A 20,086-nucleotide genomic window follows, 5' to 3' on the forward strand; every position below is an offset into this window, starting at 1 on the left:
GGAAGGAAGGAAGGAAGGAAGGAAGGAAGGAAGGAAGGAAGGAAGGAAGGGAGGAGTAAAATTGACTCTGTTTGCAGATGGGAGGAGTAAAATTGTCTTTATTTGCAGATGACATGATTGCATATGTAGAAAATCATAAAGACTCCACCAAAAAAAAAATCTAATCAACAGTCATTGAAGTTTCAGAATACAAAATCAACAGTGTTTCTATACACTAACAGCCAAATTACCTGAAAGTGAAATAAAGAAAATGGTTCCTTTTACAATAGCATCAAAAACAATAAAATACTTAGGAATAGATCTTACCATTATCCTCATAGTATTTATCTTCACCTGGCACATTGCATTTTTCTAGTTATTATTTATTATCTGTCTCCCCACTCACATTAGAACGTGAGCTCCATAAGAGTAGAAACTTTAAATTTATTAACTCTACCTAGAGAGTGCTAGTGATATAGTAGGTATTTAGTAAATTTTTTTTTATTAGTTTCAGGTATACAAAGCAGCATAATAGTTAGACATTTACATCCCTCACAAAGTGATAACCCTCCTCCTCCAATCTACTACCCCTCTAACATCGTATATAGCTGTTACAATTCCTTTGACTATCTTCCCTATGCTGTACTCTACGTCTCGTGGAAATATATATATATATATATATATATATATATATATTTAATTATAGTTGACATTCAATATTATTTATTCTACTTCAGCTTCAGGTGTATAGCATATTGGTCAGGCATCTACACAATCTACTTAATAAATATTTTTTAAATGATTGAATGAATGAGTGATCTGAATACGAACATTTGGCTCTCTCATCAGGACAGCAATTTTGTGGTGTTAAGGAGATGACATTATTTTCCCATATTTAATCAGCAATCCAGTCTTATTCCCCAGTGTTTGAAAGTAAAGGACAAAAAGATGAGCACAGAATGTCTTTCGTTCGTTTATTTGTTTGTTTTTGGTTTGACATACTGAATGATACCTGCTGGCACATGGGGGAGGAAGGGGCCTTTCTTATAATAACCCCAAAACAAAATGAATTAATAAATAAAATTAATAATTTCAATATTTGTGTAGAAACATCTAATTCGATTCTCTTCTACCTAGGTACAAGGTGAAATCCCCAAATTAAGTAAAGATATGGTAATGCTCTCTGAAGGAACAGAAAAGAATAGGATAAATCAGGCCCACCTGTCTGGCCAAGGTTTTATCTCATTTTAGCAGATTTCACTTTGCATTTTAGGTTAGGCCAGTGGCTACCGTCAAGGCAACTAAAAATCCCATTTAGGTGAGAAATCATCAAGGGCCTACCGTTTGTATTGTACTGGTTACTGTGTAAATATTTTCTTTCTTCAAGCAATTTACAGTCCTTTAAGGAAGAAAAAGTCTTAGCTATATCATATAGAGAATAAATTTGCTATAAAGCGCTCACTTGTACATTTTGTGTGCTTCTGGTAAACTCGAAGACTGTATTTCTTTCATACAGTCCAAAGCATGGCCAGGTTTCCTGGCCTATCCAAAAATCATTGAACGTGTGTTGCTAACAAATTACTTTTCCTAAACATATCTTTTTGATAGCCTAAATGACCCCTCCATCCTCTGTATCATTCTGGACCATGAGGCTCTCCTTGTGAAGCATATATACTACCACCCACCGTCACCCAGGACTGCAGAATGCCTGAGCAGCAACATGAAGGACTCGTGTTTACGTGGCTTCTGTACTAAAATGAAGCTGCCATTTTGCAGTGTGGGTGTCTTTTTCTCCCTCATGACATAGACAAATGTTGATGTTTACTACAACTTGGTACATTAGTTGCTAATTAAGTTCCTAGCTGCTTCAGCCAAAACTTGCTGTATTGAATCCAAGAAAAGAATGGCAGCTATATCAAAAATAAGTTGTTGGGGATTTTGTTTTGTTTTATTAAAGGAAAGTTGTATATTAAAGAATATGGGAAATTTACATGCTGGGAGACAGGAAACCTTCAATGTTGGCTTTTTCTTAAGCTGAGTTGGTGGTTAAAGTCCCTCGGCGTCTGTCACCAGGCTCTCATCAAAGCCAAATAAATACTACAATCTACAGAGGAGGCACAGAAGTTAACTGTTTATCATGACTTTTTTTCATAACCACCTAGAACTTCCCCAAGGAAAGCTTTAGTTCTTGGGGACCCACAGGAGGTCAGGTTTATACCTAGAAAGGGGGCAGAGGTCACTTCATCCTGGAGTTCTGGGGTTACGCCTCTCTGGAAATGTCTCCTTAACTTCATCTCTCCACCTGTCCCTGGCAGTCTTACACCAAGGCGGTGTAAGGACCTGCCTGCATTCACCAGCCAAGGCGTGGTGACATCTGTTCCTCTTCACCTCCCTGCGGGGAAGTCCTGAATCTCGTGCTTTCACACCCTCTCCATTTTAGCTGACAAGGATTGATGAGAAAACAGCTGTGGGAAGGAAGTCTAATTTTTGAGGCAGAACCCTGCAAGGAGGACAACATACCCACAGGAGGCGCATTGCTGGAGCAGTGGTGTCTTATTTGGTGGAGGAGAGATTTCGCTTTCCTTTTCTGTTTCCCACTCGCCAGCACCAATCGGCAGAAAGAGCAACGCCCCGCCCGGCGGCTTACATTTGGCAAGTCCTGAAGAGGAGAATCGAAACAGAAACCAACGTCAGGAAAACTATAAGAGCTGCCTGGCGGAAAGCTGGGCTCAAAGTTCCTACCCGAGTTCTCAGCGGGGGCTCCCTAGGGCCAGCCCCGGAGGGCACTGCAGAGAGTCGCAGCGCTGCGCCGACCGCCGGCTACTGTCTGCCTCCTAGTCCCCCGCCCGGCGCGCCCCGCCCACCTGCCCACCTGCCAGGTGCGATCGCACGGCTGCGTGCGCCGGCCTGGGGGTCCTGAAGGCAACCCCGTTGCTGCCAGGTACATCCCTGCAGACCCTGCTACTCCAAGGCAGCAGACAGTGGTATGCACATCGCACCTGTTGAGCAGAGAACAGCAACTTGGCCGTCTACTTGGGAGAGCCGCTCCCTTTTCTGAGCAGGAAAGATGTCGAATGGGCATTCCGCAGACAAGAGTTTTCGCTATCTCATCTCATGCTTCCGGGCCAGAGTGAAAAGGTACATCCAGGTGGAGCCTGTGCTGGACTACCTGGACTTTCTGCCTGCAGACGTGAAGGAGAAGATTGAGAGGACAGCCCTCACCAATGGGAACATTCAGGCAGCTGAACTGCTCCTGAGCACCTTGGAGAAGGGGGTCTGGCCCCTGGGCTGGACTAGGGTATTTGTGGAGGCCCTCCGGCGAGCAGGGAGCCCTTTAGCCGCCCGCTACATGAATCCTGAGCTCACAGACTTGCCCTCTCCATCCTATGAGAACACGCATGATGAGTGTCTCCAACTGCTGAGCCTTCTACAGCCCACCCTGGTGGACAAGCTGCTCGTTAGAGATGTCCTGGATAAAGGTGTGGAGCTGGATCTGTTGACAATTGAAGATAGAAATCGGGTAGGTGTCAGTTGAGACGGAGCTTGGCTTTTAGGCTGATTTTGCAACTAGGGGCTGGTCGCTCAGTTGCCCAATTCCAAGTGTTCTTCGACATCTTTGGGTAAATCTGGTTTTCTCTTTCCTTGAGAAGAGACTATAATATCTAGCCATTTAATACATAATTTTGAAAATTTAAACACAAAAAGTCTATTTTTTTTCTAATCCTTTCATTGCATTAGTTGATTTCAAGAATTTTCCAACATGTGTCAGAAATCCACAAAAAAACCCCAAAAAGTTGATATTTTGATGCATTTAAAAATAACAATTTGAGCTGCTTTGTAAATAAATGACATCATTTTTATGTATAAAATTTTCAGGTATATTCATTCGGAGATGTCTGACCATCGCGGCAAAAGGGTTAAACAGAAATAAGCTAAAGAGGAGTTAATTCTAGAATAATAATGTATGCTAATAGATAACATTTATTGAACACTCACAGTGTGCAGTTAGTATCATTTACAAAATTAACAGTTCATGCTGGAAATAACACATTGAGGTGTTTAATGTTATTAACTCCGTTTTACAGATGAGAAAACTGAGGCAGGTTAAATAACTTCCCCAGAGTCTCCTAGGAAGACGGTAGCAGAGATATGGATTTAGGTCTTGATGGTGTGGAATTTTATGTCTTATTTAATATACTTCCACAGAACAGGACCAGCAAACCATGACCCCTAGTCTAAATCCAGCCTGCTGCTGGTTATTGTAGGCCCGAAAGCTAAGAAGAATCTTCAGGTTTAAAAAGTTTCCGTGTTCATAAAGTTTTATTGGAACACAGCCATGGTCATTCATTTACATACTAGGACTGCTTTTGTACTTCAAGAGCAGTTGGACAGAGACCATATGGCCCACAAAGCCTAAAATGTTTATTATCTGGCCTTTAGAGAAAAAAAATTGCCAATCTCTGGCCTATAGTATATATTATGCCATTTAATCTTGATCTAAATGGGGAAATTACATATGACACATTATTTTCTCTAAAGTTCTTCAACGTTCTCTGAGAATCAAAAGTTGGAGATAATTCACTGAAAAATATGTCTACGAGTTGCAGTTTTTCTTATTAGTGATCGAGTAGTAGATTTTTTTAGGTAGCATTCTGACGGTGAATTTTACAGGTAACTTGGCACTTAATGTAATGTTTTATTGTTCATTGTTTTTCAACGAGTGGGGATGTGCTGTGAAGTATAAAAACGGTGACTTATTTGAATCTGACTTATTCCAGATTGCAAGTCAAATATGGTAATACCTTGGTTTGCGAGCATAATTTGTTCCCGAAACAAACTACTCATATTGCAAGACATCACTCATTTTACCAAGTTAAAATGTATTAGAAATGTTTGCTCGTCTTGCAGGACACTCGCAAACCAAGTTACTCGCAATCCAAGGTTTTTCTGTATCTTATTTTGAAAGGCATGTAGGCAAATAAACCCATGACTGAAAGTCAAAGGCTTTGTCTACCATGCTATGATTTTGACATTTTTTTTCTTCCTAATTGTATCCTCACTACAGATGATTCAGATTAATTTTGTGTTCAGTGATCACCCAAAGAAACCTATTTGATTGATTTATTCATTTATTTGGTTTCAATTACCAAGTTTTGGGCCTTGGACTCATATCAACCTATGATGTGACTTAGTCTTTAGTGACTAAAGTGAATGCTCCTTTGTAGATTTGACAGCTATGGGCTTGCATCTAATTTTGAAGGCTGATTTTTTCCAACAAGTAAATTACTTTACACTGTTGTCTGTAGCGTTTATGTAGTTTTGTGTATTGAGAACCAGCTAGAACGCATTATAGTAGTCCAGCTGGATATGACAAATGTGTACATCACTGTGGCAGAATCTTAATTTGGAAGACAGTATGCAGCCTTCAAGCCAGCTGGAGATGGAAGATGGCATTTCCAGCCACAGTAGCTGTTAGAAAGTCCAGAAGCAACAGAGTCCAGTAACACCACAAAGCTGTTTATGTTTGGTGGGTATGATGTCCCGATTGCCAGCAAAACAGCACTTTTCCTTATTTACTCTAAATACTTCTGCCTATCAGCATCACTTTTGTCTTGCCTAGGTTGAATTTCCGCCAGCTAGATTTTATCCAAGTTCTTGATTCTGGCAAGCTTGGAGGCAGCTAGCAGTAATGCAAAGGAGTTGACACAAAGAATATTTCGAGTAAAGGGACATTTGTGTACTGGTAGCAGTTAAGGCCAAAGCAACCCAAACTCTCCCCCAGATTCATATTTCAAAGAAGGCTCTAAAAGATGAAAGAGTTGTGTATTTGAGGCTCTCTAAAGAGGAATAGTGTCTCTCTGAGATTCTGGAGTGATTTTCTTACATATCATTTAACATCTATCATCAGTATCAGAAATAAGCTATGGCAAACAATGGAAAGTATGCACTAGGTTTAGACGAAACTATATTGATATGGGGGTCATTGATGAATGTTTATCTTAAATGGCAAAGTGCAGTGGGAAAAGCATGGGAATTTGAGATGGAAAGACCTGGACTTAAGATCTTTGTTTCTTACTGTATATGTTACTGTGGGCCAAGTTATTTAAGTTCCCTGATCCTAAGTTTACCCATAAGAATGGACATAATAATAATTTCTCCTCTCACAATATTTTAGTGAACATGAAATTATGTTTGTAAAAGCTTTATAAATAATAGTTATTTGGATATGATGAGTTTTATTATCATTCATTTGATTACATTTCCTTGTGAATTTAGTTTCAGAGATTTAGGTAAATCTTCCATGTTGAAATTGAGATCTGCTTCTTAAAGTCCCTAGATTAAACTATGATTCGAAGGAGAAACTATATCTTTTTTAAGCCTCCAGAACCTAGCTAAGACTAGATATAGTGTTAGTGTTTAATACATATTTTTATCAATTAACATTTAAATAATTGGTTAAATTTATTTCCAAAGAGTTGTCTGGAATAAGATGAAAATGTATGATGTAATGAATTATGTTGTCAAGCATTGGGGAATAGATGGATGATGAACATAAGAGCTCAAAAGTTACTTTTTGGACAGTTTAAAGTAGCATTCAACTAAGTAAGCAGGACTTCTAAAAAAATCATATTTTATTTTAATTATTTTTCTGTTTTTTTTGTTTTTTTTTCTAAAGACTTTATTGGGGACTTGGGGAAGGGGAACAGACAAATTGCTGTTCTTTTTGTTCTTCAGTTTAGTTGTGGAGGACATCGTTTCACTGGCCCATGTTGGTATTATCATTGTGCTCTTTCCGGGTGAGGCGGTCACCCGCCGGCTATTGGACAGCTGCTCACTGCGGCTCACAGCAGCTCATGAAAGCTCACACCGCTGCTGGCCAGCCCCACTGCAGCCTACACCGTGGCCGGTGACTCACGGCAGCCCACCTCCAGGCCGAGCTGTTGTTCACTATCTTAGCTGTAGTGGGTGCAGTCGCTGGCCCTCATGTGGGATCCGAACTACAGCCTTGCTGCTCAGAGCTGGCGTCCCAAGCCAACACCTAACCAACACGCCACTCAGATGGCCCTTTTCTGTTTTTTAATAGGCATTTTCTACTTGGTCTGTTAGTTTAGAAATATAACCTTCACACCCCGTCCCTCCTCCCCATCAGTGCTTCTGAAAATGATCTTAGATTTAGTTTTATGTTCAGTGATTACACAAATAAACATACTTAATTATTTATTCTTTATTTGGTTTCAACTTATAGAATAGCATCTTTGTGCCATGATACTAGTGAAATGATTAGAGAATAACACAGATATTCTCGGTGCTTTCATGGAGCTTATGTTATAGCATTGATCAGTGTTCAATCTTCCAACAAATAGTTAAAGAATGTCTAACATATGGTAGACACTATTGTAAATACTGGTGCCTCGGCAATAAGTACAAGGGTCACTTTATGGATCATTATAGTAGAATGATCCCTATGTGTAGGGAGGGCCCCTCCACTGACTTGGTTCTATTTTAGGATATTTATTGGACGTCTTGGCTCATTCACTGAATTCGACAGCTATGAACTCTGGAAAAGAATTGATCACATATATATTTCCATAGTGTCTTAACATCAATCTGAACAGTTGAAGAAAGGTGCATGTTTTGGCTCTGACCAAGTTCAAAGCAAAAACATTTATAGTCCTGGAAGACCCCATACAACGTTTATTTGCATAGGAGAAATGAAGGCTATGACCAGTCCAGCTGGAAACCAAGTCCAGTTACCCCTACATGAAGTTGAATACCTGAGTCATTCTCTACCAGCTCCTTGTATTACTAAATTAGGATAGATAAGACTTTTATTAGCAGGAAAAAGTACTAATAGGAAACTAGTTATGTTAACATGACAATACATATTTATTTGGTAAGGCATTAACTTTTCTTTTTTTCTTTTTGTGGGTAACTAGTTCTTAGAAATTCTTTTTTTTTTTTTAAAGATTTTTTTTATTGGGGAATTGTGGGGATGGGAACAGGGCCGGGAATTGAGGGAAGGGGAAAAGACAAGTTGCTGTCGTTTTGTTCTTCAGTCTAGTTGTGGAGGACGTTGCTTCACTGGCCCAAGTTGGCACCATCATTGTGCTCTTCCCAAGCGAGGCAAATCAGTCGCTGGCTTCTGGACTGCCGCTCACTGCGGCTGCTGGCCGCTCACGCTGGCTGCTGGCTACACACGGTAGCCCATGGCAACCCACTGCCACAGGGGCTGCAGCCTACACCATCGCCGGCGACTCTTGGCAGCCCAGCTCCAGGTTGAGCTGTTGTTCAGCATCTTAGCTGTAGAGGGCAGTGTCACTGGCCCTCATATGTGGGATCTGAACCGGGGCCCTCTGGCGTCCCAAGCCAGTTCTTAACCATCGCGCCACTCGGCCGGCCCAGAAATTCTTTGTTTTTAATATGAGTTTACTTCCGGAGTAATTGGCACTGAGAGTTGAGCTCTGTTGTGTTAAAAAAAAAATCACCATTATATTTAAAAAGCTATCGAAAGTTATTATGAGGGAGAGAAAGCATTTTTTATCAAACCATACAATTGTGTTGGCAAACCAGTGCTTAATGGAAATATCATTCATTTCTCCACTGATTTCTGTTGGAGAGAAAGAAAAAAAAAAACACAGATCAAAGAATTTAGAATATGAAACCATTAAATTGTATGACCCACAAATTCATATTTATTTTATATTCCATAAGTTAGCTAACAGTGTATCCATAGACCTTTTAAATTTCATATTCAGTAAAAAGTTCAATGTGGAAGGAACATGAGTGGGAATCATTATATGTCTCATTGCAGCCTCAAGTCTAAATACTTAATTCCCAAGAAGTTCAGTAATCAAGTTTATGTATTGGAATCTAATATATTCACTATGTTTCAGGAGAGCAGATTTAAGTAAAAAAATAAATAAATAATTATGTGGTTGCTTCAAAGGGAACTGATGTACTTTCTAACACCCAAACTGGGAAGATTCCTTAAAAATTCAGAATCTTGATGAAGCTGACAAAATTGCACAGGTATTATATGTAGTCCCACATTCAAATAATAAAAAATACTTATAGGAAATAATGGCATAACCATCTTTAAATGCCTGAATTCAATAAGGACACAGCAAGCTTGACACATTTAATTTTACAGTACATATCAAGTTAACTGATTAATAGGTGAAGAAAATTCAGTGCATATAATACGCTTAGGTTTTTAATACAAATATTTATTACAGTGCCTCACTTGTTCATTTTAGAGAAATTCTTCCTGATTAAATTAGCAGATAATAAGGACTTTACAAACACCAGTGAAGACAAATAATCTTCATTAGGAGATTAATGAAGTTAGAGAAACGGTAGGGAATGAGCAAGAATCTGCTTAGAAAACGTTGCGGGGGAGATGGACTGAAATCACCTAAAATTTATTAAGTTCGAGTGGTCATTTTAACCCTTCTTGCCTGAACATGAACATAAAATTAGAAAAAAAATTATTAGCTATAATTATAGTACAGGAAGGCAGCACTGAAACCAATTACTAGGGATCAAGCTCTGCCTCGGCCGTTTACCAGCTTTGTGCCCTTGGGGAAGTAACTGTACTTCTCTGTGCCTTGGATTTCTGATTGCCAAGTGGGCTAATATTGGTACCTTCTTCAGGGTTGCAGGGTTAATATATGCACAGCCTTTATAATAGCATGATTAACTATTAGCTAAGAAAACTACATTATCCTTTGGGTAGAAATCATGCTGTATACTTTTGTACTAAGTAGTTTTCACTGGTGACATGCTTGTATAGGTAGATGCTTTCCCTAGTCATCCATAAAAATAGCTAACACTGAATTTGTGCCAAGCATTGTTCCCCAAATGCAAACAAATTCCTGACTTTCAAAGCTTATGGCATATATTTATAGGGACTGCAAAATACACAAATGTTGTAGGAAAAAAGTAATCTAGCGAAGCAATCCAAATTATACGTGTAGAAGATGAGCAAAGGTTGAAAAGGACCTTTGAGAGTATCGAAGTCAGCATTTTGTATCTAAACTGCTGATTAGAATCATTAGATGCTTTTAAGAAAAATGTCTAGTTTCCCATCATAGACAAATCACAGTCTTTGGGAGTAGATCCCAGACATCTTTATTCTTTAAAGCTCCCCAGGTGACTCTAGTGTGCAGCAAGGAAGAAGAATGCCTGAAATTTCCTTTCACTTGACTCATTTTAGACGTTCAGAGACTGAGGCCCAGAGACATAAAGTGGCTTGCCTAATGGCACAAGAAGCTGATAATGTCTTGTCTAATTATTTTTCTGGTCTAAACATGGTTTGTGTTAGTCTTTCCTCCAACTGTTTGGTACTCTGTGAAGAACAGGGGAGATGCACTGTGATAATTTAAACAAATGATCCGTATTTAGAAAGATTTGCCAGATTAACTTAAAAGGGAAATTAAATGAGGGCTAAGGATTGCAATGAATGGACATAGAAATAATTCTGCCCCTAACTTTAAAAAAGGAATAGATATAGAAATAAATTTGTCTCATAATGTTAAATAAACACAAATTTAAGAAAAATATTATAGTAATGACAAATATTGCAGATATTAAATATCCAAGAATATAAATCTGTGATAGTAATTACTTCATAATGGTGATAGTGAAGAAAGTTGAGTTGGATAAGAAATGTTTCACTTCCCCTTTACAGACTCCACAGTTGAAAAGAAAAACCAGGCCCTAGATATACAGAAAGAAATGGATTTAAATAGGCCTAATATGGCTAGAGATTAAAGGCCCTTTCTTTTGCGCCCCTTATTCAGAATGGCTGAGGTAAAACATTTATTACAAGTGCACTGCTGTCTTTAGTGTTTGAAATAAGCTTTTATACTATGCTTAATTGCTCAAGTTTTCTAAAGGCTAGTTCCTTTTTACATTTATTCTGAAGATGTTTGATGTTCTTTAATGCTACTGTTCTCTTGAAACAGATTTCTGCTGCAGAAAACAATGGAAATGAAGCTGGTGTGAGAGAGCTCCTGAAAAGGATCGTGCAGAAAGAAAACTGGTTTTCTACCTTTCTGACTGTTCTGAGGGAAACGGAAAACGATGCGCTTGTCCAAGAATTAACAGGCACCAGTGCCTCTGAAAGCAATGCAGGTATTTCTAATTCTACCAAGGAAGAGCTTGTGCATTTTGCCTAGTTATTGAGATTTTAATGAGGCTTGTGGACACAATGCCAAACACTAAGATAGTTAGAATCAAAATTTCAAAACTGAAAGGGATTTGAGGGATCTGTCCTTTATCCTGTTTACAAATGAGGGAACTTCTGCCTGCAAAAAGACTAACTTAACCGAAAAACTGCAAAATTCAGCAAACTGGTTGAGAAATTGGCAGCTGACTCTCAGTCCAGCACTCTCTCCGCTACCCATCTTATTTTGGAAACCAGATGATTACCTAAAATTTTTATCAAGATATTTTTAACACTGAGCAGACACAATTAAATTGGAAAAAAAATATTTTACTGGTTATTATTACAACTCTGCTGCATAGTCTCCTGGATATTTACTGGATGTTTTAAAGGATTTTATGAAATATTTGATAAAAGGTCTGTAATAGCCAAAATCTTTCAATATCATTTCATGTGAGTTTTTTAAATTATTCAATTATAATCATAAAGTAACCTTTTATAGCTGTTTCACATATATTATTTGGAATGCTAATTAAAACTGCTATCTGATTTTCCTTTTCAGAGTATGTATTGTATGTTTTAAAAAATATCACATGTAAGACAAATTGAAAGTTAATTGGTAGTAAATGATTTACATGAATTAAAATCATTTCAAGCTTACCTCACTATTACTCATTCAGCGATTCCACTAACATTGAGTGAGTGTGTGCCAGACCCTGTTCTAGGTGCTGAGGATATTGGTCTTAAAGGAGACGCACAAAGTCCCTACCACATTTTCTAATGGAATAAAGCACACAGTAAACAATTTTCTAAGTTAAGTTATGCAAACTAAAAACAGATAGTTACTAAATTATTGACAGCATGTTATGTTTTTATGTTATTTATGAACTAGCTTTATTTTTGCCCTGCAGTTTGAAATACATACATACATACATACATACAAACACACACACCAAATATACAGATGTACACATATATACATATGTACAAATACAGAGAGAGAGAGAGAGAGAGAGAGAGAGAGAGAGAGAGAGAGAGAGAGAGAGAAAGGCAAATGTTTGGGCAGGGTCTTTCTTCTTCTCCCCAAAACAAACTGTGTAGTGTCATATGTTCTAGACTGCCACAAGGGAAAATCTCAAGAGGCCTTGCCCCTATCCATTCTCTCTGAAATTATTTAAGGATTAGGCATGTATGTGCGCGATGGCGAGGGTGGGGAGGAGGTGGTGCTTACTCAGTCAAACTTGGCCCATCCAACATTCAAAATCTAGACAGTAACTCCATGATCTGTCCACAAGCAGTTTCCAGGGTTTCTACTGTCATTGGTTCTATTTCCTCAGCAAAGCTTTACTGTATCCAAAGTCCTTCTCAGTCAGAAGCATCTTTATTTTGCTTCAGTTCTCTGGAGGAGCCTTCGGTACAACATCAAGATTGTGGTTTTGGGCTCTTACACATTGTAGCAGTCATTGTTTCCACAGCATGACTCTAAGTCCTGTTTGCTAAGTCTGAAGGTGCTTCCAGCCCCAGCTACATACAATGATGGGACCTTTAGACGTTTCCTACACACCTCAAGGATGATCTGGACCCCAATCCAGACCACTCCTCTCATGAAGAGTTCCTTTTCAAGACCCCATGGGAACACTTGGATTCATGACAAGCGTTCTATGACTTGAACTTCAAAAGGGAATCACTATAGTCTAGGTTTTTTTTTGTTGTTGTTCTCTGGGAAATTTTGGTCTTAGGACAGCCTTTCAGATCACCTTCTTATATCCATCCCCCAAATCAGAGGACACCTATCCATGTTACAGTTGTGTACAGTGGCACAGTTAGTTAGGAAAGGGTCTAGAAGATCCACTTCAAAGTGTCTTCTAGATTCTCCTGATATAGACAACATGTCTGGCAATATTTCTTGCTTTTAATTCCTACTATACAAAGTGTCTTGTTAGAAGTTTAACATAATTTTTCAAGTTGTAATTCTTTGAACAATAGCAACCTATGGAGAGTATACATAGTAAATCTCATGTGATACTTATGTTATAACACATCTCATCATGTCCACCTAGTATTCACATACCTTCTTCTCTACTTTCCTTATCATGTGCTGTAACGTTGTATTATGATTAGGTCTTTATGTGCCTGTTTCTGAGTGGCTTAAGGGCTACATTTGTCCAGGTTCTCTCAGCCACGCACAGGTCATGGGTGGCCAAGGCCAAGCACTTCATAAAAGTGGGAAAGGCCTTGTGAAAAGAAAACTAGTGGCATGAATTCTCCATCACCCTTTTCTCCCTCCCTGGTCCCATGGCAGGTTCCTCTCACAACTGGGGCTTCTCCCCGCTTTCGACCAAAGTGGGTGGTGGTGGTGTTGACTCAGACATATGGGCTCTTACAAGGGCAGGGGGCAGAACAGAAATGGGTCTCTAAGCTTCTTGTAAAGGTTGGATGGCAAATGCCAATCTCTGCCTGGGTCTCAGGATTCTTCTCCTCTCCCCCCACCCCGACCTGCAGTTAGGTTGCTCCTGAAAAACTCATTCCAAATAAGCAGGGCCTGCTTTTCATTTCCTCAGAAAATTCAATTAGAGACATCAGGGATTTAAATATTGTTTGCCGAACTGTACGTCTTATTATGGGAATGTAAGCATTTTTCTGGCAGGCCTTGACCAGAAAGTTAGCTGTAATTATTCTTCTGGTTAGGAGCTGCTATGGATTGTGTCACCCCAAAATTCATACGCTGAAGCTCTAACTCCCAGTGTGTCTCAATCTAAATATAGGATCTTTAGGAGATGATTAAGGTTAAATGCGGTCAGAAGTGGGCCTAATCTGATAGGACTGTGGCCTTATAAGAAGGGGAAGAGATTCTCTCTCTCTCTATCTCTCTCTCTCCCTCCCTCCCTCCCTCTACCACATGAGGACACAGTGAGAAGGTAGCCCTCTGCAACCTAAGGAAAGAGCTCTTACCAGACACCAACCCTGCTGGCACATTGATCTTGGGCTTCTAATCCCCAGAACTGTGAGGAAATAAAACGCTGTTGTTCAAGTCACTCAATTTCTGGTAGTATTTTGTTACGGTGTCCCCAGCTAATGGATATAGGAGCCTCGGCTCAAGATCCTCATGCTAATTGAATCTTTGCTCCTTCATGTCCCTGGATGTGTGACTTTGGCCAGGTACTTGCCCTCTCTGTGCCTCAGTTTACTTCTCTGTGAAATGGGGATAATAATATTACTTATTTATTAGGATTATTTTTGAGGATTAAATGATTTAACATATGTAAAATGCTTATATGATAAGCACAAATCAGGTTGACTATCATGATTAGAAACTCCAACCATATTTAATACATAGCTGCAAACATTGTCAAGTTGTCTGGCCAAAGACAAACTCCAAAATCATAAAAATTTTCTTCAGGAAAATCATTATACACATGATACATTTTCCCCTTATTATATAAGATGGGCTAACCTAAAATGATACTTTAATTGTTTTTTCTTTATAACATCAGTCTTTTCTTACAGATTATAGCTTCAGAAAGACAGAAACTCTTGTTTTTCTTTGTAACCACATCGTCCCTAAAGAAAATACTCAATATGTTTGTTGAAGGGAGAAGGGCCAGGCAAGAGAAATGGAGGAAAGAAGAAAGGAAGGATATAGAATATTTCATTGAATTTTTAAAAAAATCTCCAGAAATTCAGAATACATGAATTTATGCTGACATTAAAGCATATGTACATCTCGTGTAAAAACGCACAGCGAGGGAACAAAATGGCAACAGCACAGGCTAAAGAAAAACTACCACCAAATTTGCATTTTCATTAATTCAGCCTTAAATGTGACTTTGTATCACTGAATAAGCAGCTTATTTCGATGGTCAGATAGGAAATCGTCACACTTTTCTTGTGATTAGCATAATATTATATTCTCTTTTTAGATAAAATTTAATCATTACGAAGAATTACTATGTCCATATTAAAAATAAAAATACTGTGTCAGAACAAAAAAACATGTTTTAAGCCTTTCAGAATGTCAAAGCATTGAATTACTTTGGGGCAAATCTCTACTAGGGACCCCCCCACACACTTGGTTTTCAAAGTAACAATAACAGATATTTACCGTTTATAAAAGCTTGCATTGCAATATAATTTACATTATGTTTAGAATTTCAATGTTTTGAAGTATATTCAAGTAAATCTCTATTAGGTGTCCCCATTTTATTTTCAAAATAACAATAATAGTTATGTATACTGTATAAAAACTTGCATTGCACTATTTTTTTTAACGTTCTAATACTTTTATTCATAGAAACTGAGAATTTATACCAAGACAATGGTCCTGAAGTTAACGAGCCACTTCCTTTAGCAACAGATCAGCCAAGTCCAGAGAAACAGGGCTTGGACATGGAGAATACTTCACTGGAATCATCTTTTGGGGATTCTTCTATAGCTTCAGGTACTTGGAACACCTATATACTTTGCATACACTAATTACTACTTCCAAAATAAATCGGTTGGTGCATTGATGACATCAGGATCTGTTCAGCAGAGGGAGAAAATTTGGGCTTTGGGGTTTTGTAAGCATTTTTATTAAAATAATACTTCTTTAGAAGAGATTAAGTTAAAATAATCCTGCTTGGTGGCTAAAAATAATTTCAAAACTAATGCAATATTAATAGGCTATGAATGTTAACACCTTTGGTTCTAATTTTACTTTATAAAACATCTGCGGTCCTTGTAATGTGATAAATGTCACAAGCATACTCTACGTTCCATGGCTTCCAAAGCACTTTCAAATATCTTACAGTGGTGCGCTGCATCAGGACTTTTCAGTCGATGGCGAACCTCTCATATGATGGTGGTCCCATAATATTATAAAGGAGCTGAAAAATTCCTATCACCTACTAATGTCACAGCTGTTGTAGGTGGCAGCACAATGCATTCCTCACGTGTTTGTGGTGATGCTAGTGTAAACAAAGGGCTGCCCATCGTATAAATCTAGAGCACATACAATTATGGACAGTACATCATACTTGATAATGATAATAAATGACTGTGTTACTGGTTTATATATTTACTATATTGTACTCTTTATCATTATTTTAGAGTATATATTTGTACTTATAAAAAAAATGTTTGTTGTAAAACAGTATGTCCTGTTACCCTGGTACCAAGCCTCATACATCTCGGGTTTACTGCATCTCTTGATTGCATTATTTTCTCTTGTGCTTGATTTAATTTCATGTTGTTCTGTACAGTAACATGCTCTACAGGCTTGTAGCACAGGAGCCATAGGCTACACCACCTAGCCTAGGTGTGTAGTAGGCTACACCATCTAGGTTTGTATAAGCGCACTCTGTGGTGTTCACACAACAAAATCACCTAAGGACGCATTTCTCAGGATGTATTCCAGTTGTTAAGTGGTGCATGACTGCAATTAACTCGTTTGCAATTAGCTCTGATAATTGAACAAAGCCAGTACCTTTCCCCCTGTTTTATGTACTGGGATGTCTGGATTGTAGAGACTAAAACCAAGACTAAACACTAGAACCCTTGCGGAAAGGAAGATGAACCGGTGCCCAACTAGTGTTGGCTTGAATTGAAGGAACCAATTCATGTGAGAACTAGATACCGCCATGTCCACTGTTTTGATATGTAACAGCCCTGGAAGAGTCAAACTGATTTAATTATGTTCCTCTCCTTAACTTGCTCATAATAGAATCCTCTCTCCTCCCCTCTTTTCCCAAAAGGGCCACATTCTCTTCCCAAAAGGACCACTTAAAGTCTGTGGTGTGCTGATAAATGCTTAACTAGTGGCTCTCTGGGGAAAAAAAAAAGGCCCTGATTTCTAGCATATACCAATCTCCCTGGTGTAAATGCTCCCACTAAGGCTGACTTCATGCCTCCAACACAATGTCACTGGACATAAAGATGGGAAGAGATGAACAGTATCACGTTATAGAGCATTTCCACCATACCGGGGCGATAGGCATAAATAACCTCAACACCATAGATGATAGTAAAATGATCAAGAAATGATGGGTTTTAAATATCCATTACCTTTGTTTTAATATAATTTATTTAACTCTAAGTTTATGTAATTTGTTTTATTTTTCTAAATGGCTGTGTTTAACAAATGGTTCGCAAAGAAAATTTAACAATTGGCGCTTGAGCCAGTATAAGCTGATTCCAGCATACCACTGCAAAGTTTACTAGTTTCTACTCAGAAAAGTAATATGGCTGCATTGTAGCAATTTGAAAACATAGAAACATACAAAGAAAAAGTTACCCATGCTACCACAGTATAGATATGTTACTCTCAACAATTGGGTGTGTATCCTTCCTTCCCATTTTTTACACACCTGGTTGTTTATATATTATGACATTTCTCCTTTGTTCATTAGATGTTGTTCTACAGAATGATTTTTAAAGATTGAATAATAGTTCCATCCACTGGATGTAGTATAATTGATTAACAAATTGTTGAACATTTAGGATGTTTCCAAATTTCTACAACATGAATAATGCCACAATAACTCTTTGTATTTATGTCTCAGTTTAATTCTTATAAACATATTACATAATCGGAATTTCTGGATCACATGATTTCTATAATTTTAAGACATTTGGTAATTAACGTCAAATTTCACTCCAGAGACTTGTACTAATTTACATGTCCTCCAAAAATATAGAGAGTGCCTATTGCCTTGAAGTGTCTTCCACAGAGTAAGTAATATTTTCAAATTTTTCCAGCTGGGTATTTTATTATTTCAATTTTCACGTCTTGTGTCCTAATGAAAAATATTTTTACAAGTTAATTCTTTTTTGTTGCTTTTGTTAATTACCTATCTTTTTTTCTATTGTTTTTAATCTTTTTGCTCATGTATATGGACTCTAAAACAATCCTTTGCCATGAATAATATCAATATTTTTTATAGTTTGCCTACTGTTTAGGTTTGTTTATGGTGTTAGTTTTTTATTATACAGTGCTCCTGAAGCTTTACTGTTTATGTGAGTCTGTTAGAGGAGGGCGTCTTGTTGAAATGCACCTTCAGATTCAGTGGGTCCTGTGTGGGGCCTGAGATCCTGCCTTTGTCGCATGCTCCCAGGCAATGCTGCTCCTGCTGGTCCTGGACCGCACTTTAAGTAGCTAGTTTTAATTTATAGAATAGCAAAGCTTTTAAACCTGAATTCCAGAAGATTTTTTTTTTAATTTGAGCAACTGCACTTTCCTTCAGAAATCATAATTCCATAGGAATGCTAAAATCCACTATCTGACTGTGGGGTTTTCACCTTTTAATAGGTTTCCTTGGTAGGCTGTGACATCTCTGTGGGTTACTGGTTATTTTTTAAGTCCACACTGGAAAGAACTGAAGACCTGATAGAGACTGGGAAATGATCCTGCATCTCAAATAAGGGTTTTTCATCAAAGGTGGCCAGACGAATGGATCTCACCAGACTGTATTTTATCTATCTGTGGAGGATTCTGAGTCTCAAAGTGGACAAAATTAAAAACAAAGCTTTTTTAAATGCCTAATTTCTTACAATTTAATATAAAACTTAAAGCTGCATCTTGTGGGAAAAAATCTGGATCTTAATAATGGCCTTCGGATGAGGAAACAGAAAGTGTTTCATTTTTCTCTTGGGTTTCCTTCCTCCCTCCCTGCCCTTCACGTCTTTCATTTAACAAATATTTATCATGCACCAGGCATGTACCTACAGTGGGGTAATCACAGAAATGGCTTCTGCCCCCCTGGCGCTTTCAACTGTTGGGTATGTCAGCCAAACAGTAGTCACTGCATAGCTGCATAGTAAGTGCCATGTTATAGTAATACAGTAAGTGTATGAGGAAAAGTACAGACTATTAAGATACATAAAATTCTGAGAACAAGTGAGAGTGCAGTAACTGTGCAGTAATCTGAGGACTCCATTCAATATACAGGCATTAACAATCTTCTAGTCTATCAGGTACTTGTGATGTGGATTTGGGAGCAGGTTACTCTAATCCATTCTGGCTCTTTCCAGAGCAGTAACAAAGGGTAACTTATTTATGAAAATGTAGTGCTTTTGCTTTAGGGCATAGACACTGCTGCTGATAGATGCTGTGGATCATTCCAAGTATCCATTTGTTTTTTTGTTGTTCTTCAAAACTAAGAAGTACTGGTACAAATAACTTGTAAAGTACCATTAGTCCAAAGGAGTTACTGGAATTCTTTTGATTGAAATTTTTGTTGCAAAATTTACTACAGAAGGAATTTGCCTACATAGGCATTCTTTGGCAGAATTAACAATCAAAATAAATGTGAAAGTATTCCACAATTTCTAATATGCATTTGCATAATTTTCTTCTGTGTATCTTATTGGTATTGGTAATGTATAATCTTTATTTTGCATTCCAATGTATTGCATTAAGATTTCAAATACAGTTACCAAAATTGCATTGGAAGGAACTTGTTACTTAAGGGGCACATATTCTGTAAATATGAATTTTCAGAAAGAAAAATTTTGACTTGAATTATTTCCTACTTCAAATGAATGCTTCTCTAATTTTTATTTCTAAACCAGTTTCTAAAATATGTTTTCAGTGCATAGTCATCTTGATGTGTACAAGTGTCAATTATTTAAATGTTTAATGCAAAGATTCTTCCTATATTGTTTTTCAGCCTCTTTTAGTCCTTAACACACCTGGTGGGTGAGACAGATTCCCATTAATAGCAGTGGCCCATCCTGAAGCCCATTTTAATCACATCTCTCTTTCATCCTAGCGGTGATATATCCACTGGGGACAGTGGATAGCTCTGGAGGGTGATTTCATCATGTTCCACATTGGGGGTTGGCGTTTCTTCCTCCTTCCAACTGCTTCCCGTTAAGAAACTAGTTAATAATTAAGGTATATCAACAAGTTTTTTAGTTGGCCTTCTCGTCCAAATTAACACAATAATTTCTGAAGGATACTTG

The 20,086-nt window shown here is 38.0% G+C and overlaps 1 protein-coding gene and 1 long non-coding RNA gene across 2 annotated transcripts in view; one reads left to right on the top strand and one right to left on the bottom strand.

The window, feature by feature from the left end:
* Positions 1 to 2,265: 2,265 nt before the first annotated feature.
* LOC109379835 (uncharacterized) lies at positions 2,266 to 3,059 on the bottom strand. The gene is made up of 3 exons (XR_002123284.1): positions 2,979 to 3,059; positions 2,500 to 2,638; positions 2,266 to 2,419 (listed from the first exon to the last, which is right to left on the bottom strand). It is a non-coding gene; the product is annotated as an uncharacterized LOC109379835 (long non-coding RNA).
* IFIH1 (interferon induced with helicase C domain 1) overlaps positions 2,651 to 20,086 on the top strand; it is a 54,104-nt gene continuing 36,668 nt past the window's right edge. Inside the window, exons 1-3 of the mRNA XM_019636805.1 lie at positions 2,651 to 3,499; positions 10,947 to 11,115; positions 15,438 to 15,584. Coding sequence (XP_019492350.1) covers positions 3,047 to 3,499; positions 10,947 to 11,115; positions 15,438 to 15,584 — 769 coding nt within the window. The 5' untranslated portion in view covers positions 2,651 to 3,046. The remainder of the gene's footprint in view (positions 3,500 to 10,946; positions 11,116 to 15,437; positions 15,585 to 20,086) is intronic.

The sequence above is a fragment of the Hipposideros armiger genome, unplaced genomic scaffold (genome assembly GCF_001890085.2).
Source record: "Hipposideros armiger isolate ML-2016 unplaced genomic scaffold, ASM189008v1 scaffold_30, whole genome shotgun sequence".
In the NCBI taxonomy this organism is placed as follows: domain Eukaryota; kingdom Metazoa; phylum Chordata; class Mammalia; order Chiroptera; family Hipposideridae; genus Hipposideros; species Hipposideros armiger.